This window comes from Ranitomeya imitator, chromosome 5 (assembly GCF_032444005.1).
Source record: "Ranitomeya imitator isolate aRanImi1 chromosome 5, aRanImi1.pri, whole genome shotgun sequence".
Taxonomy (NCBI): Eukaryota; Metazoa; Chordata; class Amphibia; order Anura; family Dendrobatidae; genus Ranitomeya; species Ranitomeya imitator.
The window spans coordinates 37,210,030-37,236,591 of NC_091286.1; the positions used below are offsets into that span (position 1 = coordinate 37,210,030).

General features: G+C 42.7%; 2 protein-coding genes across 2 annotated transcripts in view; both read right to left on the reverse strand.

Annotated features, from left to right (window-relative positions):
- SERTAD4 (SERTA domain containing 4) overlaps positions 1-26,562 on the reverse strand; it is a 371,017-nt gene that overhangs the window by 146,478 nt on the left and 197,977 nt on the right. The window lies entirely within an intron of this gene.
- SYT14 (synaptotagmin 14) overlaps positions 1-26,562 on the reverse strand; it is a 169,142-nt gene that overhangs the window by 42,859 nt on the left and 99,721 nt on the right. Inside the window, exon 5 of the mRNA XM_069768562.1 lies at positions 1,753-2,024. Coding sequence (XP_069624663.1) covers positions 1,753-2,024 — 272 coding nt within the window. The remainder of the gene's footprint in view (positions 1-1,752; positions 2,025-26,562) is intronic.

Sequence of the window (26,562 nt, forward strand, 5' to 3'; positions counted from 1 at the left end):
TCCACCATCTAACTAAAGATGTGGAGTGTATATCTGCAACTCCAGAGAATCCAACAAGACTGAGAAAACACTGACACAGTCTAAGCTGGACAAGAGAAAACAAATGAATAGCACAGAATATAAGCACACAGCTTGTGTGCCACAGAAAAAGAAACAGACACTTATCTTTGCTGAATTGGCAGCTAAACAGGAGAAGCCAGAAAGTGATCCAACACTTCACAAGAAACATTGACAACTGGCAAGGACCAATGAGTCCTGCAAGGCTAAACACCCCAGTCAGAATTGCAATCAGTAGATACACCTGTCCAAGACTGCAGCCCAGGGACAACTGCATTACCAAATACAACCACCGGAGGGAGCCCAAAAGCAGAATTCACAACAGCCAACACAGAGACATATCTCTCGTGTTGAAGCGGAACGGTCAAAAGGGGGAAGTTCTCTGTGTCAACCACAACTTGAAAATGAAGCCTACAGGTTCGTTGCCAATATATGAAAATCGTGGGATCTTTTATTTATTATTTTTAATAAAAGTACATTAGTAAATCGTATATTTTAATACAATTTTTTAACATAATTTTTTTGACCTCCTCACAGCATGTTTTCTTGGATATCTCTTGCTTACTGATGGAAGTTCACATTTCAACATTATTTTAATAACTTCCGAGATTAACTTTTGCTTCTAATCTGGTCAATATTTACAGACAGGAGGAACCATAAATGAGCGCAGTTTGTGCTTGGGTAAACCTTTGACATTTACCAAAAGGAGCACGGTGGGGGGAGAAGAAATACATGTAAAACCTTTGATTAAAACATATTTAAATCTTCCGACGAGACCAGAAAAGTGAGACGGCAATAATTACTTGGCATTTTATTAATCTCTTGTTGTTTAATAATAGTCCTGTCTGCTTTAATCAAGCTGATATTCCAATTCATTATGCTGTGTGCACACATTGAGTCTTTGCAGAAGATTTTTCTGCAGGAGAAAACTGAATGTTGGCAGGAAAACATGAATTTTCAACATATTTTTTATGCACTTTTTTTTTCAATACAAAATGCTGCAAAAAAGCGCTAAAATAATTGATACGCTGCAGAATTCATAAAAACGCTCTGATGTTTCAAATCCACAAAGGAAAAAAGAATCGTGTGTATGAGATTTCCGGAATTATTCGCTTTGCTGGTACTGTAAAATGCTGCGTTTTTTTTCTACAGCAAAAGAGTGTGGGTAAAAAAGAGAAAAACGAAGAATGTGAACAAGCCCTTAGAGCAATCCTCTATTTTTTATTTATTACAAAAGGGACCCCAGTGCAATGATTAATTTTTCCTACATCATGTTATCTGGGCACCTATAGTGCTGTTCATCCTGTGTTTCCTGGTTCATCACTTACAGAACACTTAAAGGGCTTGTCCAGGCTTATAGCTCAACATAGAGTGACTGCAGACTTGTGAATCCTCACAGTGTGCATCGTGCACGCTGTCAGGATTCTCGGGTGCGATTTGCATACTTCCGACTAGACGTGACCGGCTTTGTTCAATTCACGTCTAGTCGTCATGTGTCCGCATATATGCAAATCGCCAAGCACCCGACGTTCCCATCGCTGGCAGCATGTACACTGCACACTGTGAGGATTCACAAGTATGCAGTCACATAGAGTCCCAAGCCCCTGAACAACCCCTTTAAGGCTGTAATACAGTTTTGATATCTGTTTGGCCTATATGTGGCGAGTGACTACTACCTGCTCATGTACTACACACCTCTGGGCTCAGAACGGCCGTGCTATCGCTGGGGACATCTTCTTCGTAGCCTTTGTTCTGGAAGCTCTCTGCTTCGTGCCCCATACTCCCCTCACTGGGGCATTTGTTGTAGGAGTATCTGGGACTGTTGCTACAATGGGACAGTTCACATTTACTATCCCCGATTTCAGAAGGAGTACAGGAAAGGTGCGGAGTTGCAGAGTCATCCTGGTAAGGTGGCGGCTGGAGCTCGTCTAGTGGCGGAGTCCTCCTCATTCTTTGGATGCTGTTAGCTGTAAATAAGCAGATCCATCAGTTCTGGTAATCTCTCGGTTTGATAAACTACATCTTATATTTATAAACCCCCTTACAGATGTCGCGACACATTATATTTATTTTATAGCGCCCTTAAAGAGGACCTGTCACTTGCCATAAATATGTAATTTTATTTACCTGGTCTAAATGCCGCTGTTCTCCTGAATCAGGAGATGTTTTTCTTTTGTTCCTGCGCCTCTCCATTCCTGAGATATGGCCACCATTAAATGAAGGATGTTAAGCCAAATGGGCGTGGCCTATAGCTCTACTACGTGGCAGTCTACTTGAGGGCAACGCCCACTTGAATAAAAAGCCTGGATTTATATACAGTGAAGAAGGGGCCATATCTCAGGAACGGAGAGGAGCAGAAACAAAAGAAAAACATTGCCGAGTTTGGGGGAACAGCTGCATTTACACTAGATAAAAATGATGGCATCTAACAGGTCTTCTTTAATTCCAGGACGCTAGACATGCAAAAATACTACTGTATATAATATATATAACATACGTGACATAAGTTTACAACATAAGGTGCAATAACCGAGTTTAACTAAGCAACAGACTAGTACAATGGAGAGAGCGCCCTGCCCACGAGGGCTTACAATCTACCAGGAAGGGTGAAGGAGACAGAAGTTGAGGGTAGAAGTTGCTCATATGGCAGGTGAATGGCAGCAGGGGTACCGTAGCTCGTACCCATTCTTGGAAAGATCGGTTTTCAGATAGCGAATGAAGGCTTCAGCAGTAGGAGAGAGTTTGAACGGTTGGGGTGGTGAGTTTTGGAGCATGGAGGAAAGCTAGGGAGAACTCTTGGAGATGTTATTTAGGGAACAGACAAGAGGAGAGCAAAGAAGGAAGACAGGAGATGATATGTGGGGAAAAAGCGGGAGATTAGGGCAGAGATGTATGGAGGAGACAGGTTACGGACTGGAGATGATATGTGGGGAAAAAGCGGGAGATTAGGGCAGAGATGTATGGAGGAGACTTAGATGTATGGAGAGATACATGGAGGAGGTTATGGACTGGAGATGATGTGTGGGCAGATAGCAAGCACTTAGAACAGAGATGTCTGGAGGTGACACGTTATGGACAACCTTGTAAAAGTCATTTTTAATTGAATTCTGAGGCCAATGGGAAGTGAAGGGATTTGGTGAGGGGTGAAGCAGAAGAGTGATAAAGGGAGAGGTAGGTTAATCGGGTAGCAACGCTAAGGATGGATCTGAGGGACATCAGAGAACTACATGGGAGGCCACAGAGAAAGTTGTCGAAGATAACGAGGGCATGCAATAATATTGGTGAATATTATCAACTATTTTAAAACACCTTCAGAATTGGCCACAAACGCTCCTCCGTACACCATACTGTGTTCCTAGACGTCTCCCAGCTTTTTCTTCAGCCGGTGTGAATTATATTTTGTGTCTGGTCAGGTAGGTGAGTAGTATCCTGTTTTTTTTTTAAATTATGTTCTCACTCTCAAGTTCCTAGTTAGAATGTGCTTCAAGGTAGTAAATAGAATCTAACCAGCAGATATTCCAATATTTGCCAAGAGTCCCAGTTTTTACAGGACTCTTTGCAAATAAGTGATGATTAGTGTAGAAGGACATTTCTGGGTTGTTTTGTGGAGGTCTCGCGGGATGGGACAGGACTTAAATGCTCCATTATTTGGGATTCCAATACACTTCCTGATTATCGAGTTCCCGATCTTTCTTTCCCCTGATGTTGTGACAAACTCATACTCTACAAATCCGGCCAAAATCAGCCATTTCTGCCAAGGTTCACGTAAAAAATATTCGAGACTTGAGGCGCAGCTCAAATTTTTATAAATTTGACAGTAGTATGTGACTGAACGACTACTCATCGTGTTTGTTAAGTGCAGACATGTACGTTTCTGAAGAGTTCACCGTATACATTAATGCCGCCCTAATAAGAGATTACGAGATATCTACACAACCACAGTCACTAGCGGGAAGCCTGTCACTCAACACATGGCAGTCTGCTGGGAAGACCAAGACGACAAAGAGAAGAGTTGGACAGGCTGTCAATAGATAGATGCCACTTTTTCGGCAATTAAGAGGCAATTATTACCGGGGGGAGTTCATCCTGCCAGATGTGGACTGACGTTTGTCTCCGGTGAATATTTCACTAAAAAGCAATGACACCTTCAACATTGGGGATTGAGGCAGTTTAAGACGTTATCAAGCGACGATGTGACAAATGGGTAAAAGGAATAAGATTTAATTACGTTTTCCGATTGAGATTCTACTGATTCTACTTTGAATGCTTCGTAATTTGTCCTAAGAAAATCCATTGTGGATTTTTTTGCTTTAAATTCCCAGTGAAATCCTGTTTTGCATCCAGATTTTAATGCAGATTTCATCCCGGTCATTGTGAAGGGTAAAATCTGCTGTGAAAATCAACCGAAAACAAAAAAAAAATCCATGCGGAGCTTGAGTTTCCAGATTCCGTTCCGTTCCCACAGAGTGTGGATAAGATGTAGTCCAATCACATCTGCTTTGCTGCTACTTTAAAAAGTCTTTGTCGTTTCAGCAAACTTATCTGAAAACTTAAAAATCTGTCCTGCTCAAAACGACACAGACTGCCGGCACAATGAGGGATCACATTACGTGCATATATCAAAATCTATAAAGAGGAAAAGACAAAGATACAGCAATAGGGTGTTGTTGCTTTCTAGCAAGTGCTTTATCTCACCCCAGCGCTGAATTCACATCTACTCTGCTCATTACTGCTATATAAAATTCTCCATGTTGCAGCAGCAATCCCTCATGTCTCTGTGTGCTGTGCATCGGAGACGTCATAGCAGGTAGTCTCCTCCCTCCAGCTCAGAGACAACTAACATTTACACACTGGGCTTGCAGGCAGCACTCCATAGTTTAAAGGTGAAAAAAGTGTGGTTTTATTTCAAACCCACATGCTGTGGCAACGTTTCGGCTCAAGCCGCTTGACAAAGGCTCAGTTGAGCCGAAACGTTGCCACAGCATGGACGAAGCTTTCCGTAGCGAAACGCGCGTCGGGTGTCTTGGGTCCCTGACTGACGGTTTACACTTAGGTAATTATGTTCCTTCTATTTTGCACACTGTGATTGTTATCATATGCCTTGACGCTGCTGATGGTGATCTTGCACCTTATATATATATTTTTTCTATTTATAGTCTGCGATTTTGCACATTGATAGTTATGGACTTATTTAGGGTGTGACATACATTCATTTCTTATGTGGTGCGTGATAACTATCGGCTGCCGCGTTGGGTGAATTGTTGGTTATGTGTATATGTATACGGTATACTTTTCTGGGTGATATTGATATTTTGAAGGTAACGTTATATCCATTATTACCATTTTTCCAGCCATACCTGCCGGTTGCTCCTGCATTTTTGTTCCGTTCCCCTCTTTTATGCATTAATTATATGCTTTTATCTTTGTCATAAATAAAATTTACATATTTTATTGTTTCTTATCCTAGTGCTAATTTCTTTGGTGTTCATGGTTGTTATTGCTGGGCTATTTACTGACGATATTATAGGTGTTAATAATTATGTTTGTGCTGTTCCAACTTCTTGATCTAGATAGAGATTATATAGATAAAGGAAAGAAAGAAACAAAGAAAGAATAAAGGAAGAAGGATAGAAAGTAAGAAGGAAATAAAGGAAAATATAAGAAGATAAATATAGATAAAAGTGTAATTAAAGACTGGTAGTGAGATACATATGCAGCGCCCCAGAGTCCTGGTCGTTGCAGTAATGTCGCTCTGCCGCTAAGGGGAGTGATGTTATGTCTGATTGCACTAAAGGAGTTCACCTGACCAGGTATCACAGTCACACATTACACTTCACACTCCGGCCACTAGGGGGAGCAAAAGGCTCTATGTATTAGGCCACTCCTCACACTGGTAAAACTAGGGGTCGGAGAGGAAGTTAGAACAGAACGCAGCCTGGGAGAGCTCCAGGGAGGACCTGTCAGGGGTGGGTTCCTGGCAGGTATCTAGTGGAAAGGACAGAACGTTACGGAGCCGCGCCTGGCCTACCTTGAGGCAGCATCCTAAGGAAGGACACGAAGCAAAGGATATTGTGGAGAAGTGAGAAATGAAATCGCAGCACAAGGAGATATCCAGTAGGAGTCGTGCCCCGAGATCGGCAACATCCTACTGAGGCGCGTAGCCGGTGGCCGGAACGCCGAGCAAGTGACAGACTCCAAGCATTACTTCGAACAGCGGCAGGACAGTTGATTTTAGGTTGGCTGTTTACCTTACATCACCTAAGCAGACATAGGGGGCAAAGTTGGAGAGAGGGGCGTCTCTAGGGTCCCAGAATGCTCAGAGCCTTCCCGTCAAACGGGTGCGTCCTATCCACACAATAACTTGGGGGATGGAGAGCAAGAGAAAGAACAGATACGAAAGTTGCGAGGGCTATCCCGAATGCTCAGCAGGGAAGAACTACAACACACAGGCGCTAGTTGGTAGGCACTGATTTCCACCTGCAAAGGGAACTCTGGATGTGTCTTCGGACCGGCCGGACTCAGCCAGCCCTGTTAACCGTGCTCTGGATTGAGGATCCCGAAGTCTTCAGTAAAAGGTAAAGAGACTGCAACCCTGTGTCCTCGTTATTAACTGCGCCTCACATCATCACCACCTACATTACTGGGAGGCCCTGGGGATATACTTCACCTGTGGGAAGGTATACCATCTAGCTGCCATTCCATCACCCCAGCGGAACCCCTAGCAGCGTCGGTCATCCTGACCGAATACCACAGGTGGCGTCACGAACCCTTGACAAACTACATCACCCTTTCATCGGGCGCCCCTTAGCAGGGTCACAGACCGGGTCCAGCCACCGTGACAACCCCAGCACCGAGACAGGGAGGACCGGTACCGAGTACACCGCGGCCCTGTGTCTGGGGGCGCTCCAACTATACAGGTCCTTCTCAAAAAATTAGCATATAGTGTTAAATTTCATTATTTACCATAATGTAATGATTACAATTAAACTTTCATATATTATAGATTCATTATCCACCAACTGAAATTTGTCAGGTCTTTTATTGTTTTAATACTGATGATTTTGGCATACAACTCCTGATAACCCAAAAAACCTGTCTCAATAAATTAGCATATTTCACCCATCCAATCAAATAAAAGTGTTTTTTAATAACAAACAAAAAAACCAAACAAATAATAATGTTCAGTTATGCACTCAATACTTGGTCGGGAATCCTTTGGCAGAAATGAGTGCTTCAATGCGGCGTGGCATGGAGGCAATCAGCCTGTGACACTGCTGAGATGTTATGGAGGCCCAGGATGCTTCAATAGCGGCCTTAAGCTCATCCAGAGTGTTGGGTCTTGCGTCTCTCAACTTTCTCTTCACAATATCCCACAGATTCTCTATGGGGTTCAGGTCAGGAGAGTTGGCAGGCCAATTGAGCACAGTAATACCATGGTCAGTAAACCATTTACCAGTGGTTTTGGCACTGTGAGCAGGTGCCAGGTCGTGCTGAAAAATGAAATCTTCATCTCCATAAAGCATTTCAGCTGATGGAAGCATGAAGTGCTCCAAAATCTCCTGATAGCTAGCTGCATTGACCCTGCCCTTGATGAAACACAGTGGACCAACACCAGCAGCTGACATGGCACCCCACACCATCACTGACTGTGGGTACTTGACACTGGACTTCAGGCATTTTGGCATTTCCTTCTCCCCAGTCTTCCTCCAGACTCTGGCACCTTGATTTCCGAATGACATGCAAAATTTGCTTTCATCAGAAAAAAGTACTTGGGACCACTTAGCAACAGTCCAGTGCTGCTTCTCTGTAGCCCAGGTCAGGCGCCTCTGCCGCTGTTTATGGTTCAAAAGTGGCTTTACCTGGGGAATGCGGCACCTGTAGCCCATTTCCTGCACACGCCTGTGCACGGTGGCTCTGGATGTTTCCACACCAGACTCAGTCCACTGCTTCCTCAGGTTCCCCAAGGTCTGGAATCGGTCCTTCTCCACAATCTTCCTCAGGGTCCGGTCTCCTCTTCTCGTTGTACAGCGTTTTCTGCCACATTGTTTCCTTCCAACAGACTTACCATTGAGGTGCCTTGATACAGCACTCTGGGAACAGCCTATTTGTTGAGAAATTTCTTTCTGGGTCTTACCCTCTTGCTTGAGGGTGTCAATGATGGCCTTCTTGACATCTGTCAGGTCGCTAGTCTTACCCATGATGGGGGTTTTGAGTAATGAACCAGGCAGGGAGTTTATAAAAGCCTCAGGTATCTTTTGCATGTGTTTAGAGTTAATTAGTTGATTCAGAAGATTAGGGTAATAGGTCGTTTAGAGAACCTTTTCTTGATATGCTAATTTATTGAGACAGGTTATTTGGGTTATCAGGAGTTGTATGCCAAAATCATTAGTATTAAAACAATAAAAGACCTGACAAATTTCAGTTGGTGGATAATGAATCTATAATATATGAAAGTTTAATTGTAATCATTACATTATGGTAAATAATGAAATTTAACACTATATGCTAATTTTTTGAGAAGGACCTGTATACATAGATAACTAGATAAAAGTGAGACAGAAAACAGACGTATACTATAGATAAGGACATACATATATCGCTCTCCGACGATTGTTACTACAAGATATGCTTTGATGCTGTGATAAAATGAGGGACACGCTGCGAGGCATCAGAAATGGATAGTTCAGTGTTTTCCAAGGAAACAGGAGATTTGTGATTGACACGGTTATTGTCTCAGTAAGTGAACACAATGGTTGTGAGTCACTCGGATGAACGCCATTACGTGTCCCCACGGAGCACAAACACCACTCTCTGCGTAGGTAGAGCACTGGTGAGAGTGGCATCATTATCTCTGATAAACAACGTGAAAAGAAAATTAAAAAGTGGAATAACTTTGGATGTTTGGGTTCCAGAATGTGCAGAAAAATAGAATGTATCAGCCAGACGCTCTGCGGGATGTACTACAGGTAGGAACAAGCTTCCAAGACTCTACAATTTATAGAAATCTCCGCTAAGCTTCATGGAAGTCACAAGTTCTCCCAGAGAAATGAGAATCCACAGGTTATACCAACTGGTAGCCCAAATGTGGCTCTCATGTGCCTGAAGTGCGGCTCCAGAGGAAAAACGGGTTTTGCTGCGTTTTTTTGCTGCGTTTTCCATGCTGATACACTTTAGTGCCTGTTGTTCCTGAGTTTCAGCTTTTAATTTGCATGAAAAAACGCAGCAAAAACGCAACATGTGAACATAACCTAAGAGAAGAGATCTGCTAGTTGTTATGATGTCATCACTCACATGGATCTCAACCTCTCCAGAATTCAATACCCCAAAATATTAAGCTCTCTCCTATCGTTGTGAGGTGGATCCTCCTCAAAGCCCTTGTTTTAAATGAGCGGTTATTTTGCAGCACGGACACGGGCGCTGGTGCAGCAGGATGTTCCAGCTGAAACAGCAAAAGCAGATGCAGCAGGATGAGCCAGCTGGAACAGCACAAGCAGGTGCAGCAGGATGAGCCAGCTGGAACAGCACAAGCAGGTGCAGCAGGATGATCCAGCTGGAACAGCACAAGCAGGTGCAGCAGGATGATCCAGCTGGAACAGCACAAGCAGGTGCAGCAGGATGAGCCAGCTGGAACAGCACAAGCAGATGCAGCAGGATGAGCCAGCTGGAACAGCACAAGCAGGTGCAGCAGGATGATCCAGCTGGAACAGCACAAGCAGATGCAGCAGGATGAGCCAGCTTGAACAGCACAAGCAGGTGCAACAGGATGAGCCAGCTGGAACAGCACAAGCAGATGCAGCAGGATGAGCCAGCTGGAGCAGCACAAGCAGGTGCAGCAGGATGATCCAGCTGGAACAGCACAAGCAGGTGCAGCAGAATGATCCAGCTGGAACAGCAAAAGCAGATGCAGCAGGATGAGCCAGCTGGAACAGCACAAGCAGATGCAGCAGGATGAGCCAGCTGGAACAGCACAAGCAGGTGCAGCAGGATGAGCCAGCTGGAACAGCACAAGCAGGTGCAGCAGGATGATCCAGCTGGAACAGCACAAGCAGATGCAGCAGGATGGAAACTGTAGGAGCAGAACTGGAACCACAAGAAACGAACGAACAGAGCAGAAGTCATAGCAGTTGAAGTAGCAGTGTTGGAGAGTGACATAGAAGAGTCAACAGAATGACAAGGAACCAGAGAATCAGAGCTAAATGATCCATGAGATTCTGAGATAAACTGCTCCTGATGTATAGCAGAGTTAATTCAGTGAAATAGCAGTGTTATGTTTGCCACAGAGTCGAGGCAGAACAGGTCAGCTGCAAAGCAGAGTTAACCAGGAATATAGCAGGGCTAGGTTTGTCATAGAGTCCCAGCAGTAGGGTTGAGCGAAACGGATCGTTCATTTTCAAAAGTCGCCGACTTTTGGCAAAGTCGGGTTTCATGAAACCCGACCCGATCCCTGTGTGGGGTCGGCCATGCGGTACGCGACTTTGGCGCCAAAGTCGCGTTTCGTATGACGCGCTTGGCGCCATTTTTTTCAGCCAATGAAGGGGCGTGCGCAGAGTGATGACATAGGTCTTAGGGCGTGGACGCCTATCGCCATGTTGTCGCTTGTGCGCTGTAGCGATTTGCACTGTGTAACACCAGCTTTTCAGTTCAGGGACGGACGGAGGGGGGGGGAGGAGAGAGAGAGAGAGAGAGAGAGAGAGAAAGAGAGAGAGAGAGAGAGAGAGAGAGAGAAAAAAAAAAAAAAAAAAAAATCCCATTGCCTTTGCATTGGGTTTCGTGTTCCTCGACTTTTCGCCATAATTGGCCGATTTCACTCGACTTTTGAGATAGTCGGGTTTCGCGAAACCCGGCTCGACCCTAAAAAAGTCAAGGTCGCTCAACCCTACCCAGCAGTATTGTAGAGTTACGCAGTCACACGATATAGCAGAGCTGGGTTTATCACAGAGTCCAGGCAGCACTTGTGATATCCAACAATATAGCAAAGCTGGGTTTGTCTGGATTTTCATCCTGGGGCAGAAAGACAATCCACAATAGTGGTGTGGATGCTGCTGCATGAGCTGACCTATCAGGCCTTAAAGCAGCGCGTTGCGCTGACATGTTATCCCAACATTCAGAAGAGTGGAGGGACCCGAAAAGATGCAGAACCCGGCACTGAATCCTCAATAAAAAGAGGCACTAAAATGTAACCTCTTCTAATGATCTTAAACCCGACCATAACCATGTACGCAATCATTATTACTGTCTTATCTCCCATCCACCGATAGCACCTAGGTCCGAAGGCAGAATAGGGGTCTCTGCTTCCCATTATGAATGGAGAGGGAGTGAGCATGTGCAACCACTGCACCTTCTCTGTCTACAGCAGGCGTTCGCACATGCTCACTACTGCTCTATTCACATAGGGAACTATGGACCCACCATTCTCTGGATCAGTGGATGTCTCAGAAGGCAGACCCCTCCAGAGATCATACATTTATCATCTAGCCTGTAGATAAGTGATATATGTTGGTTATTGGACATGTCAGATTGGAATATTGGTACCACCGCTGGTACCTGGCCCTTAGAGCAGCCCTGCCAGCATAGAAAGCTAAAGCTATGCTTCTATGGGGTGATTTTGCATAACTCATTGTGATTTGTCACTATATCCACAATTTTACTGCTATTACTACTATATTATCTCAGATAGAAGACATTCATTTTTTATGCATATAAAAGTGAAAAACTGAGCCTTACTCAGCCTCCCCAGGTCCAGCACTTAGTCATCGTCGCTGCTCCCGGTGTTTGTTATTGTCTGCAGGGCTGACATCACATCAACAGCGCTGCAGCCAATCACGAGTTAACAGCACTAGCTGCTCAGAGCTGCTAAGCTCACTGATTGGCTGCAGCGTTGTTGATGTGACGTCAGCGCTGCAGACAATAACAGACCATGAGAACAGCAGCAAAGACTGAGCCCTGGACCCAGGAGCGTGAGTAAAGAACAAGTTTTATTTAAACAAACTGCATTTGGGGATAAGAATTTTTTAGAACCAGAAAACTCTTAATTCATCAGGTTATTTATGGTGATAGGTGCAAATAAAAATGCTTAAAAAATACTTTTTTTTCCCTAATTTAAAAACTAGTAAATTATACAGTTATTTATTTTTACACTCAAACAGGGAAAAAAAATATAAAATAATGAAGGACTAATATACATCAGTAGACAAAAAAAGTTATAGCTTTTAAAATGTGGAAAGGTAGAAAAACTAAAACTTACACAAAAAAAAAAGACACTTCCAGGGCTGATCATTAAGGGGTTACATATGTAAATGAGGTATAGTAAGTATATAATATGTAGTGATTTCTACAGCGACGGTTAATGGGCTAACGAGACGGTTTTTCACACATGTATCAGTAATGAGGAAATCTGTGAAGTTCTTAAGGTTCTCTTCGTCCTAATTTCAATGTTCTGATTGATGCCGCACCTGGCGAGTATTCCGTCGAAAAGCCAAGAAAACGATTCTCCGGACTTGGAATTTAGTGTAAATTTTTTTTACCAAATTAGTATTTTTAGATTCTCAAGATTAATGAAGCGACAAGTGTTAACGCTCGATAAACTGCTGTATTTCCAATGACGTTAATGTATACAGTATGCCTCATAATTGCAATTAATCAGCCACTTAGACAACGCCAATGACTTCATGGATGATAAGAAACACCGCACGTTAGAAATTAGGTAATACCCGTGTAAGCAAGACCTGCCTTGAGCAACCGTTAACGGCTATTCAACTGAATACGAGTTAATTATCTAACGACTATCGTTAGCAGCCAATTAAAAACAGGAGAAGAAAAAAAAAAACAACAAGGAAGCAAAACATTGTTCTGCTCGGGATCCTTGCGAGATCTGAAGGCCAAGTAATCAAAGAAGAACAGAATTAAAGGAATTTACATAATGATTTACAGTAAATTAATACTAAAGACCTCCGACTGGGGGAAACTGTAATCCTCTAATATGTCTGCGTACATATAAATCTCCGCAACTGCAATTAACTAGAATAAAGTCACAATATTAGAATGTGAATGTATCACCCGAATGGAGAAAAGGAAAATGTTTTTGAAAACTGTGTAAATGAAAAGGACAAAAGTAGTCAATTGGGATTAAGAACTAATTTCTCTAAGGCAGGGTAGTAATTGCGTAAGGGTCTGGATTATTTGTCAGTCTTTTCAACCCATCTTCAATGAGCCGTTCCTTAAATGTTTCTTGTACCTTCATAGAACCTGATCTCATTTGTAAGATAATGGGAAAAAAATGTACAATCTGCGAATCACTTCTTTATCAAATCTATCTAAGGGGAGCGTACAGTTTGGATTAGTGACGCAATCACGCCACTGGTCTGAACTGTCAATCTTCAGGAGCGCACCGCTCCCCGGCCAACAGGAAGTCGGGAGGCAGAGAAACGGTGTGCTCCTGAAGAACGAAGATGAGAGAACACCTTTAAAAGTGAATCTGTCAGAAGGATTTCACACCTCAAACTATTTTATATGTGTATGTAGATCTTTCAACTACGAGCCCACCGCTACCTTTACGTGGCCAGTCCGTTCATCCATTACTGAGAAATCAGAGTTTGAACCAATATGAAAATAAGGCTGTAGCTCTGAAGTCTCTGTCGCTCCAGCTCTATTCCCTACACAGCCCTGCCTCCTCTTGCTTGACTGATGACTGAAAGCACCAATCCAGCATCTTTTATTTTATTTCAACGCTGGAGTGGTGCTACTAATCTAGGTTCCCTGAGCCTAATCTTATACTTAGCAGCTGCTATCTTCAGAACTTGTCGTCGCCACTCCATTCCAGTGGCATCATCTTGTAACCGTAACTTCAGACTGAGCGGAAGTTGGAGGTAATTTTCACAAGCTCTCATTGTAAATTTATCGGAACCTCCTTCTCGCCTCATTCTGGCTCTCATAGACTTACATTGAGTTGTAATTTCTGGATCGCTTCAGCAAACACTGAAGCGATCCACTAGATCCCAAACTGCTGAAGACTAGAGCGGCGTTGGGAAAAGATGAAGACGGCGTAGAGAACTTGAGTGGAGTGGTGCATGAAATCCCATAGCATAGAGGCTGTCAGTCAAGTAGGAGGAGACGGAGCTGGGAGGGAAATAGAGCTGGAGTGACGGAGGTTTCAGATCTACAAAAGATCTCCAGCCTCATGCATTTGAATGTTGGTTTCTCAGTAATGGAGGAACCGACTGGCCACGTAAAGGTATTGCTGGACAAATTCCCATTAAGTAGGTGGATTGCAATGTTTGGCATTAGCGAGGCATTGCTTTCCTCTTAGTACTACAATACCCAGCATGCTGTGGTCCCACAACATACAGAAAGCCTCAGCGTACCAAAAAATGCAGATAAATATAATCTAGATTGATACAGCAGATATGGACTTGTCTTCGGTGTTACATTTGCTAATTTAAACCTGTTGTGCTCGCTCCATAAATTGATGTAAACGCAGAACGTATTGTGCTCATAACAATGGGAAACAACAAAAGGGAATAACATTGATTTGTTGGGTTATTAATGTGTTATAGTAGTCGCCTTAAATGATTAAGGAGCCGCGGTAAAAAAGTATGAGAATTTCTCACATGCCTTCTAAGTAATTTCGGGGAAATGTCAGGTTAATTATTGCGTGCGGTATTTTACCTTGTAATTAATACTGCTGTTTGATGGCTGCAATTTTAATAAAACAATGAGGAGACAATGATGAGTTCTCTCCGCAATCACAAACCAAAAACTTTATTTTATTTTTCACCTTCAAAGAAAAAAACTATTTTATTTGTTCTTTTTACATTAATCCTGGGCTTCAGATCACCAGAAGAAAGTTCTGCAATGATCGGCGTATTGTCAGTTTTCCATGTACGAGTTCTGTGTTTTTCGTGGATAGAACACGTACCCATTATAGTCTGCGGGGCTGTCCACATGTCCATGTTATTTTGCGGATAGTGTGGTTCGCGCCAAAACAGAGAGATGTGTCCAACTTTGATCTAAGTCGTGGATCAGACTCGCTAATGTAAATCACTGGATATGTGAAAAAAATCGAACAGTACTCAGAAGCCACCGACATGGCCAAATATTGGCCGCTTTTTGGACTACAAGAAAAATCTGTGATGTCCGAATGATCCTTTAGAAGGTTCTGTCCTACATCTACACGGAACAGGTACCGTTTTAAGCACCACTCCATCGTGGTTTTTCTTTTTTTCACCACTGGAGTATTATCACTAATGCATGATCCTAGTAAAATACTTACGAACCACCATCGTCTGCTGTTTTAAGCACTGCTCTAGTCGTCGTTTATTGGCTGTGACCTTCCGGATCGCTCCAGTCTTTCCTGGGCAGCACTTGATTTGTCAGGGGTGGCACAACGTTATCTCTACGAAGTGACGCACAGATGATGTCGCGCCATCCGTGGCTAATAAAAAGTCATGCCGAGGAACGGTATTTGAGGACCTCCCAACAAGCCATTGGGTTCCAGTGACCTGGATGTTGGACCAGAGTCCCACAAATCGATCCAGTTATCTCTTATTGGTACTGATGTCAGTAAAATAGTGGTGACATAGACTGAAAGAAGGTTACATATTCACATTTTTTTCGTCCTGCGGTCGCCATTTCTGGAACTCACTACATAAGGGTTTATGCAACTTCCAATGCTCACTTTGGAAATTGTATGAACTACATGTGGAGGCACGTCTGCCGATGGCTGAAAAATGACAAATGCTTCCAATAAGTAATGTCCAATTAATGCTCAAAGAGACGGATCTCTGTATAAAGCAACTATACAACCACAGTAATCTTGTATCAAAATATTGCATTGTTTTGTGTACACAGCTCATATGCAGATGTATGCTTCTCTATGGTAACTACCAACAATGCCTTTGTAGTCTGATCCTGTCAGTCATACTTTATTTCATCAGTCCCTCACTTTCGACTAATGTGCATTGAGTACTTTACCAAGAAGTAAGGGGGAAATGGAAGACAATACGACTGCAGACTACAAACTATAGGCTTGTAGTCTGTTACCATGGAAATGCTATGGTGTTCAAAACAATGAGAGATTTTAATAAAACATTTTTGCAAAATTGATATTTTGCGGAACAATAAAAAAATGGTTGAAAATCTGAACTCTCGCCTTCATTTCCTCTACATCAAAAGTATTAATTTCTCCAATCAATAACATCTTGTCATTGTCAGTAGTTTGATCCACAGATATCATTTGAACAACCATGACCAAGGAGCTGTCCACAAGATGTTAACCTTCAATGACCCAATCATTTACAAATAATATTGACATGATAAACAATTTTTCAAAGTCCCTTATTATAACATCCATATCTGGAATAGCTTCTTCTATTTCTTTGTATGCATGATGCACCTTCATTGCGGATGACTAGAGCGGTTCAGGGACTTGTGGTGCCACCCAAGTAGGGAGACCCGAGCAGTCTGTTTCCAATTGCCAGTTATAGGTCATACTTATTCTGGTTCACTCCTGCTTCTCAGCTCTGACTCAATCTGCTTATTCTCATCCTTAACCCCAGTTTATGTTTTGACTACTCGACTGCCTCTCAATTCTGTTCCTGACCTTGATCTCCGGGTTCTGACCCGGCATTTTAACTATTTTCTGTTAGCCCGTTCCACCGCTCAGCAGCTACTCTGTGGGAGCAACCCAGGGGAGCATTACATAAGTCCATCTCTACTGTATGTGTAGGGTGTAAAAGTTTAAGGCCAGAGTTCCCCTGGGATCTGCTAAAAAAAGTGGCCTACGCAAAGCCTGCCCATGGAAGTCATTTTAAGGTTGTCCAGGATATAAGGTTAGGGTTGTCCAGGATATTAACATTGATGGCCGTTCCTTAGGAGAAGTCATCAATGTCTAATTGGTGGGGATGCGTCACCTGGCACCCACGCCGATCAGCTGTTCCCGATGTTGGCTGGAACTGCTCCGTTACTGAGTTGAACAGCTACATAGTAACATAGTAACATAGTAACATAGTTAGTAAGGCCGAAAAAAGACATTTGTCCATCCAGTTCAGCCTATATTCCATCATAATAAATACCCAGATCTACGTCCTTCTACAGAACCTAATAATTGTATGATACAATATTGTTCTGCTCCAGGAAGACATCCAGGCCTCTCTTGAACCCCTCGACTGAGTTCGCCATCACCACCTCCTCAGGCAAGCAATTCCAGATTCTCACTGCCCTAACAGTAAAGAATCCTCTTCTATGTTGGTGGAAAAACCTTCTCTCCTCCAGACGCAAAGAATGCCCCCTTGTGCCCGTCACCTTCCTTGGTATAAACAGATCCTCAGCGAGATATTTGTATTGTCCCCTTATATACTTATACATGGTTATTAGATCGCCCCTCAGTCGTCTTTTTTCTAGACTAAATAATCCTAATTTCGCTAATCTATCTGGGTATTGTAGTTCTCCCATCCCCTTTATTAATTTTGTTGCCCTCCTTTGTACTCTCTCTAGTTCCATTATATCCTTCCTGAGCACCGGTGCCCAAAACTGGACACAGTACTCCATGTGCGGTCTAACTAGGGATTTGTACAGAGGCAGTATAATGCTCTCATCATGTGTATCCAGACCTCTTTTAATGCACCCCATGATCCTGTTTGCCTTGGCAGCTGCTGCCTGGCACTGGCTGCTCCAGGTAAGTTTATCATTAACTAGGATCCCCAAGTCCTTCTCCCTGTCAGATTTACCCAGTGGTTTCCCGTTCAGTGTGTAATGGTGATATTGATTCCCTCTTCCCATGTGTATAACCTTACATTTATCATTGTTAAACCTCATCTGCCACCTTTCAGCCCAAGTTTCCAACTTATCCAGATCCATCTGTAGCAGAATACTATCTTCTCTTGTATTAACTGCTTTACATAGTTTTGTATCATCTGCAAATATCGATATTTTACTGTGTAAACCTTCTACCAGATCATTAATGAATATGTTGAAGAGAACAGGTCCCAATACTGACCCCTGCGGTACCCCACTGGTCACAGCGACCCAGTTAGAGACTATACCATTTATAACCACCCTCTGCTTTCTATCACTAAGCCAGTTACTAACCCATTTACACACATTTTCCCCCAGACCAAGCATTCTCATTTTGTGTACCAACCTCTTGTGCGGCACGGTATCAAACGCTTTGGAAAAATCGAGATATACCACGTCCAATGACTCACCGTGGTCCAGCCTATAGCTTACCTCTTCATAAAAACTGATTAGATTGGTTTGACAGGAGCGATTTCTCATAAACCCATGCTGATATGGAGTTAAACAGTTATTCTCATTGAGATAATCCAGAATAACATCCCTCAGAAACCCTTCAAATATTTTACCAACAATAGAGGTTAGACTTACTGGCCTATAATTTCCAGGTTCACTTTTAGAGCCCTTTTTGAATATTGGCACCACATTTGCTATGCGCCAGTCCTGCGGAACAGACCCTGTCGCTATAGAGTCACTAAAAATAAGAAATAATGGTTTATCTATTACATTACTTAGTTCTCTTAGTACTCGTGGGTGTATGCCATCCGGACCCGGAGATTTATCTATTTTAATCTTATTTAGCCGGTTTCGCACCTCTTCTTGGGTTAGATTGGTGACCCTTAATATAGGGTTTTCATTGTTTCTTGGGATTTCACCTAGCATTTCATTTTCCACCGTGAATACCGTGGAGAAGAAGGTGTTTAATATGTTAGCTTTTTCCTCGTCATCTACAACCATTCTTTCCTCACTATTTTTTAAGGGGCCTACATTTTCAGTTTTTATTCTTTTACTATTGATATAGTTGAAGAACAGTTTGGGATTAGTTTTACTCTCCTTAGCAATGTGCTTCTCTGTTTCCTTTTTGGCAGCTTTAATTAGTTTTTTAGATAAAGTATTTTTCTCCCTATAGTTTTTTAGAGCTTCAATGGTGCCATCCTGCTTTAGTAGTGCAAATGCTTTCTTTTTACTGTTAATTGCCTGTCTTACTTCTTTGTTTAGCCACATTGGGTTTTTCCTATTTCTAGTCCTTTTATTCCCACAAGGTATAAACCGCTTACACTGCCTATTTAGGATGTTCTTAAACATTTCCCATTTATTATCTGTATTCTCATTTCTGAGGATATTGTCCCAGTCTACCAGATTAAGGGCATCTCTAAGCTGTTCAAACTTTGCCTTCCTAAAGTTCAATGTTTTTGTGACTCCCTGACAAGTCCCCCTAGTGAAAGACAGGTGAAACTGCACAATATTGTGGTCGCTATTTCCTAAATGCCCAACCACCTGCAGATTTGTTATTCTGTCAGGTCTATTAGATAGTATTAGGTCTAAAAGTGCTGCTCCTCTGGTTGGATTCTGCACCAATTGTGAAAGATAATTTTTCTTGGTTATTAGCAGAAACCTGTTGCCTTTATGGGTTTCACAGGTTTCTGTTTCCCAGTTAATATCCGGGTAGTTAAAGTCCCCCATAACCAGGACCTCATTATGGGTTGCAGCTTCATCTATCTGCTTTAGAAGTAGACTTTCCATGCTTTCTGTTATATTTGGGGGTTTGTAACAGACCCCAATGAGAATTTTGTTACCATTTTTCCCTCCATGAATTTCAACCCATATGGACTCGACATCCTCATTCCCTTCGCTAATATCCTCCCTTAAAGTGGACTTTAGACAAGACTTTACATAGAGACAAACCCCTCCTCCTCTCCGATTTTTACGATCATTTCTAAACAGACTGTAACCCTGTAAGTTAACTGCCCAGTCATAGCTTTCATCTAACCATGTCTCGGTTATTCCCACTATGTCAAAGTTACCTGTAGACATTTCTGCTTCTAGTTCTTCCATCTTGTTTGTCAGGCTTCTGGCGTTTGCGAGCATGCAGTTTAGAGGATTTTGTTTTGTTCCAATCTCCTCACTGTGGATTGTTTTAGAAATGTTCTTACCTCCCTTCTGAGTATGTTTTCCTGGGTCGTCTTTGTTCGAGTCTAATGTTTTTCTTCCCGTCCCCTCTTCTTCTAGTTTAACGCCCTCCTGATGAGTGTAGCGAGTCTTCTGGCGAATGTGTGTTTCCCAGGTTTGTTGAGGTGTAGTCCGTCTCTGGCGAGGAGTCCATCATACCAGTAATTCACACCGTGGTCCAGGAATCCAAATCCTTGTTGTCTGCACCATCGTCTTAGCCAGTTGTTTGCATCAAGGATCCTGTTCCATCTCCTGGTGCCATGCCCGTCTACTGGAAGGATAGAAGAAAAAACTACCTGTGCATCCAGTTCCTTTACTTTCTTCCCCAACTCTTCAAAGTCCTTGCAGATTGTTGGTAGGTCCTTCCTTGCCGTGTCATTGGTGCCAACATGTATCAGAAGAAATGGGTGGACGTCCTTGGAGCTGAAGAGCTTTGGTATCCTATCGGTCACATCCTTGATCATCGCACCTGGAAGGCAGCATACTTCTCTTGCAGTTATGTCCGGTCTGCAGATGGCTGCTTCGGTGCCTCTCAGTAGTGAGTCTCCCACCACCACCACTCTTCGTTGCTTCTTGGCTGTACTTTTTGCTGTCACTTGTTGCTGTGTGCCCTTTTCTTTTTTGCTTGCTGGTATTGCTTCATTCTTAGGTGTGCCATCTTCATCCTCTACAAAGATTTGATATCGGTTCTTCAGTTGTGTGGTTGGTGATTTCTCCATGGTCTTCTTGCTTCTTTTGGTCACATGCTTCCACTCATCTGCTTTTGGAGGTTCTCTGACACTTTTTGCACCTTCTGTGACCAGTAGAGATGCTTCTGTTCTGTCTAGAAAGTCTTCATTCTCTTTGATGAGTTTCAAAGTTGCTATTCTTTCTTCCAGACCCCGCACCTTTTCTTCTAAAAGGGCCACTAGTCTACACTTCTGACAGGTGAAATTGGATTCTTCTTCTGGTCGATCTGTGAACATGTAGCACATGCTGCAGCTCACCATGTAGGTTGTCACATCTGCCATGTTGCTCCTAGATCCTGCTGACTTGCTGTGTGTTTTCCTTCTTGTGTAATCTACTCAGCCAAGCTCTCTTGCAATAATGTCCTACAGGCAAAAATTACGGCGCGCGGTTTGGTGATGCTTTCGAAGCAGCTGGTCCCGGCTGTACCCAAACGATCTTCTAGCTTAGGGAGACTTCGCTTCTCCCAGAAGGCACCTGGAATATGCAAATTAGCCTCCTGAAGCTTGAATCCCTGGTTTGGTGATGCTTTCGAAGCAGCTGGTCCCGGCTGTACCCAACGATCTTCTAGCTTAGGGAGACTTCGCTTCTCCCAGAAGGCACCTGGAATATGCAAATTAGCCTCCTGAAGCTTGAATCCCTGGGCCACTATCCCGTCTATCTACGTAGACGGGATAGTGGCCACAGCCAGGTACTATTGGTTTGATATACAGTAACCGGCTACGGCTACTATTCCGTCCACAGAGCTGTGCATCTCCATAACTGAGCAGTATCGGATGCTGCCGACACCTGAAACAGCTGATAGGCAGAAATGCTGGGTGTCGCACCCCCACCGATCAGACATTGATGACCTACCCTAAGGATAGGCCATCAACGTTAAAGTCCCAGACAACCAGTTTAAGATCTGCCAACCTTCCACTGACAGTGCTCCTTTACAGCGTGAGATGGACCATACCATTTAGAAGACAAAGCTAACCTATTGACATTTTACATATTTATATGATATCTAAGACGTTATCTATCTTTCCTCGGCAACAACAGCAAATATGTAACTGTGTAAATCTCGAGAGCGGTTTAGCACAACGGCAGACACAAACTCTATTTTTATACCTGACACTTGTATGGAATACTTAAAATTCAGGGCATGTTTACATTACTATCTAGCAGGCTAATGGAACTACGCACCAGACACTCATGCATAATTCAAATTACTATCCCCGGGCTTCTAAAGCTGAGTTAAATCTGCCTTCAAATTAGCTGAGGTGTGACTTCTTGTTGTAGAGAATGTAGCAGTGACAAGAGTGCACTGTTTGGATAAAAGAAGCTTCTGCACAAAATTGATATTTATAGGTTTGCCACGATTCCAATGGAATGAAAAGTAACAGAGTGGAGAGTCCATAATTTTATGTTTTTATTTTAATCTATCAGTAAGCCAGGAATCTTGGAACTTCTATCGAAACTTAGGATGAAGTGGTTCTTGCTAACAGTCAATGGCAAGGCTGTTTTGACTCTGAAGGTCCATGCCTAAAATATGATTTATTTTACAGGAGTCATGGTGTAAAGCTCATTCAGACGTCCAAGCTAATCGGTTCAAGATCAGTCCGCCATGCCACAGCATCTCAATAGAATTAAAGTCAGGCCACTCCAAAGTCTTAATTTTGTTTTTCTTAAGCCATTCAGATGTGGACTTGGTGGTGTTTTTTGGATCATTGTCCTGCTGCATAACCCAAGTGTGCTTCAGTTTGAAATCATGAACAGATGACCAGAAATTCTCCTTCAGGATTTTTTTGGTAGACAGCAGAGTTCATGGTTCCATTTACCACCGCAAATCTTCCAGGTCCTGAAGCCGCAAAACAACCCCTCATCATCACACTACCACCACATTTTTTCTGTTGGTATGATGTTCCTTCTCTGAAATGCCGTGTTACTTCTACGCCAGATGTAATGGGACATACACCTTCCAAAAAGTTCAACTTTTGTCTTGTCAGTCCACAGAGTATTCTGTATTCTCCAAAAAGTCTCGGGGATCATCAAGATGTTTTTTTGGCAAAACTGAGATGAGCCTTTATGTTCTTATTGTTCAGCAGTGGTTTTTGTCTTGGAACTCTGCCATGCAGGTCATTTTACCCAGTTTTTTTCTTATGGTGGAGTCATGAACACTGACCTTATCTGAGGCAAGTGAGGGCTACAGTTTTTTGGATGTTGTTCTAGGGTCTTTTGTCAGCTTTTGGATGAGTCTTCGCTGCACTCTTGGGGTAAACTTGGTCGGCCGGCCACACCTGAGAAGGTTCACCAATATTTCATGTTTTCGCCATTTGTGGATAATGGTTCTCACTGTGGTTTGCTGGAGTACCAAAGCTTTAGAAATGAGTTTATAACCTTTTCCAGACAGATAGATCTCAATTACTTGCTTCTTATTTGTTCCAGAATGTATTTGAATTTCTTGCGGCATAATGTCTAGCTATTGAGGAACGTTTGGTCTACTTCACTTTGTCAGGCAGGTCCTATTTTAGTGATTTCTTGATTGAGAACAGGTGTGGCAGTAATCAGCCTTGGTGTGGCTAGGGAATTTGAACTAAACTTCCCAAAGATGTGATAAACCACATTTAATTTATGTTTTAAGGGGTGGGAGAAGGGGAGGTGGCAAATAACTTTTTAACACAGTGCCCTTTATATTTGGATTTATTTTTCCTTTAATAATAAAGACCTTCATTTCAAAACTGCATTTTGTCATTACTTTTGTTATCTTTGTCTGAAACTTATATTTGTTTGGTGATCTGAAACATTTAAATGTGACAAACATGCAAAAGAATAGGAAATCAGGAAAAGGGCAAACATTTTTCCGCAAAACTGTAAGTGGAGAGAGTCATGTGATATCCAGCACTGGAAAAGGAGGCTAGGAGACTGGTAGAGGATATAGGTATAGGTAGTGGTGCGCAAGAGAGGAATGGGACAGGTAGGTGAGCATGTATTTTTTCTTATTTCTTTTTATACCTCAACAGGGCAGACAAAGTACGCCGGAGCCGAGGACGTCATCGTAAGAAGATGGAAGACCCCGGGACCACCCCTGGGTGAGTATAATCTAACTTCTTTTTCTCATCTTTTAGGATACATCGGGGGCTTATCTACAGCATTTCAGAATGCTGTAGATAAGCCCCTGATGCTGGTGGGCTTAGCTTACCTTCGATTTTGGGAGTGACAGGTTCTCTTTAATGAGTGGCTGGATGTACACATCACACTTCCAGAAAGCTAATATTCATTAGTTCATGAAAAGATGAAGTGGAACAGGCGTCATTACACCATATAAACAAAGTAGAGTAAATGGATCCAATCCCACAAACAAATTGCTCTAGGTTGGAAGTCAGAGCCCTGTTCTGTATTGGTCGGTAATGATCCAACCATTGGGACATTCCTCATGGGGCTGCCGAGTGCCGTGCCCCATAGAGAATGAATGAAGCGGCGATGGGCATCCAATTTTCTTCTCCATTCTATACCATTCTATACCGGGGGTTAAAAGTGTTCCGTCGGGAGGAAAAATTCTACCGATCAGTGTGGGTACCAGCAATCAGATCCATACCGATCAGTAAGATAGCACCTATCCTGCAAATAGGTTGATTACTTTTTGTGTCACTGGATATCCCCTTTTGGCTATATGCATCAGTTTACTGGTAGAAAGAGAGTTGCAAATTTTTGTAAGCGCACATTTACACAAAAAAATTGCAGATTTTCTGTACATTACGTTGCTTTTTAGGCCACATTCACAATTTCTAGCACAAATTGTAATATATTAGTTTGTGGTTCACAACGTTGAGACAAACCTATTACAATTTGTGATACTCTTAATAAATTGGGTGTATCTTACTCCGGCAGGCTTATGTTTAGACTGATATATGAAGTGGCAATTTTAGCGAATTCCGAATTTGAGCCTAAACACCATAAGGTAAGATATCGATAAAGCTGTAACTACGCAGTAACAGTTAATTAATGAAAATTACAATGATTTACTGTGACTTTCTCCATTCATCCTAAATGTGAGGACAATTAATAATGGCAGGCTCACATGACTAATTTCTCCCCATCCGAGAAAATCATTCCCATTATGCTAATCAGAGTTTGATCGGAGTGTGAATCGATTTTCTCAGAGGTGGAGAGAGAAAAAAAAGGTTCACCAACTTCTCCATTATCTCAGTCTGTGAAAATCGTGTTTTTCACGGACTCATAGACATGAATGGAGACTGCCATCTGATTCTCGGAGGAAAAAAATCGGACATGAGCACGGCCCCATAAAAAAAACAAGAGTAAGAGAGCTATACGTCATCATGGATAGCACTCCTCTGATGAAAACGGTGAAGAATAAGCCGCAGCTCCCACATACAGGGTTTGTCCAGGACTGTTTTATTTTTTTTTTCTATTATGGAGCTAAAAACTAAGAGGCGGGTAGTTGATAACAGAGGCAACAACTACCTGCCTGTTTTACCCAGACACCGCTCGTGCCGGCGATTCAGCTTCTCCATGTCAACAGAGCAGCTCTTTAGCTTCTCTGTCGAATATGCGTGACTGCTGACGTCATGCTGGTCGACAGCCGGCTCCTCGCAGATAGGCAGTAAGGAGCCAGCTGACAATCAACAAGACATCGGCAGTCGCACCCCGTCAGCAGAGCAGAGTGGAAGAGAGGCTGCTGCTCTGTCGACATGACATTAGAGGAAGCCGCTGAATCACTGGCAGGAGCGGTCCGTGACTGCTCTGTGCCGGCAGAAATAGGCAACTGCCTGCCTGTTAGTTCTTAGGCCCATAGTGAAAAATTAAACAATCCTGGACAACCCTTTTAAATATGCAAGAGATGACAAGAGATACCGGATCGGATGGGCTATCCTAATGTCGGAGGCATCTGCTCAAAGTCCCAGCCACTTGACGGTCACGCATGCCCAGAAAATTCTCATGTGTGCCACTGCTGATAAAAGAGCCATGTTACCATGCAATGACTTCCTAGAATAACTTTCCCAAATACAGTTGATAGGGTCAAAGTGAAAAGAAAATTATCATGTGTATTTGCTGTTTAACCACTTAGATGCTGCTGTCAAATCATTTAAATAGCAAAATCTTGGTGGGGCATGTGCATCTCCTCATCTGTGACGAGCTGATGCGATGCCATGGCAGATACCGGCTGAAGACCCTTGTGCCATCTTCGTGCCATTGAGAAGCCCAATCACAGGCTGAGCTTTATAGAAGATTGTGATTTTAACTATTAAATGTAATTCTGAGTTATTGCAGTATATAATACAAGTGATCATAATATTGCAGTTTCAAGTCCCCTAAAGAAATCACAAATTAAAATTAAAAAAATATTTTCAAAATGTAAAATATAAAAAAAGTTTAAGTCACTCTCCTTTTCCCCATTCAAAAGTAAAAAAAAAATAATATTAGAAATTTATATTTAGTATAGCCACATCCATATAAGTCCAATCTATCAAAATTAGAAAATGATTTAAACACATAAGATAAACGATGTAAAGAGAAATAAGTGGAAACGCCAGAATTGATGTTTTTCGTCACTGCATTTCCCATAAAAGATGCAATGTAAAATAATTAAATAGTCGCAAGCACCATAAAATGGTATAAATCCAAACTACATCTTGCTACGCAAAAATCGTGCCCCCACACAGGTCCACCAATGGAAAAATATATAGCTAAAAGTCTCAGAAAATGGTGACAGTAACCAACATTTTTTTTTTACCACTAAAAGATATATACGGCAGTAGCGTGGCTACCAGGGGCAGAGGGTACGGTAGCCCGGACTCACGCTCTTAGGGCCCCCCACGGAGC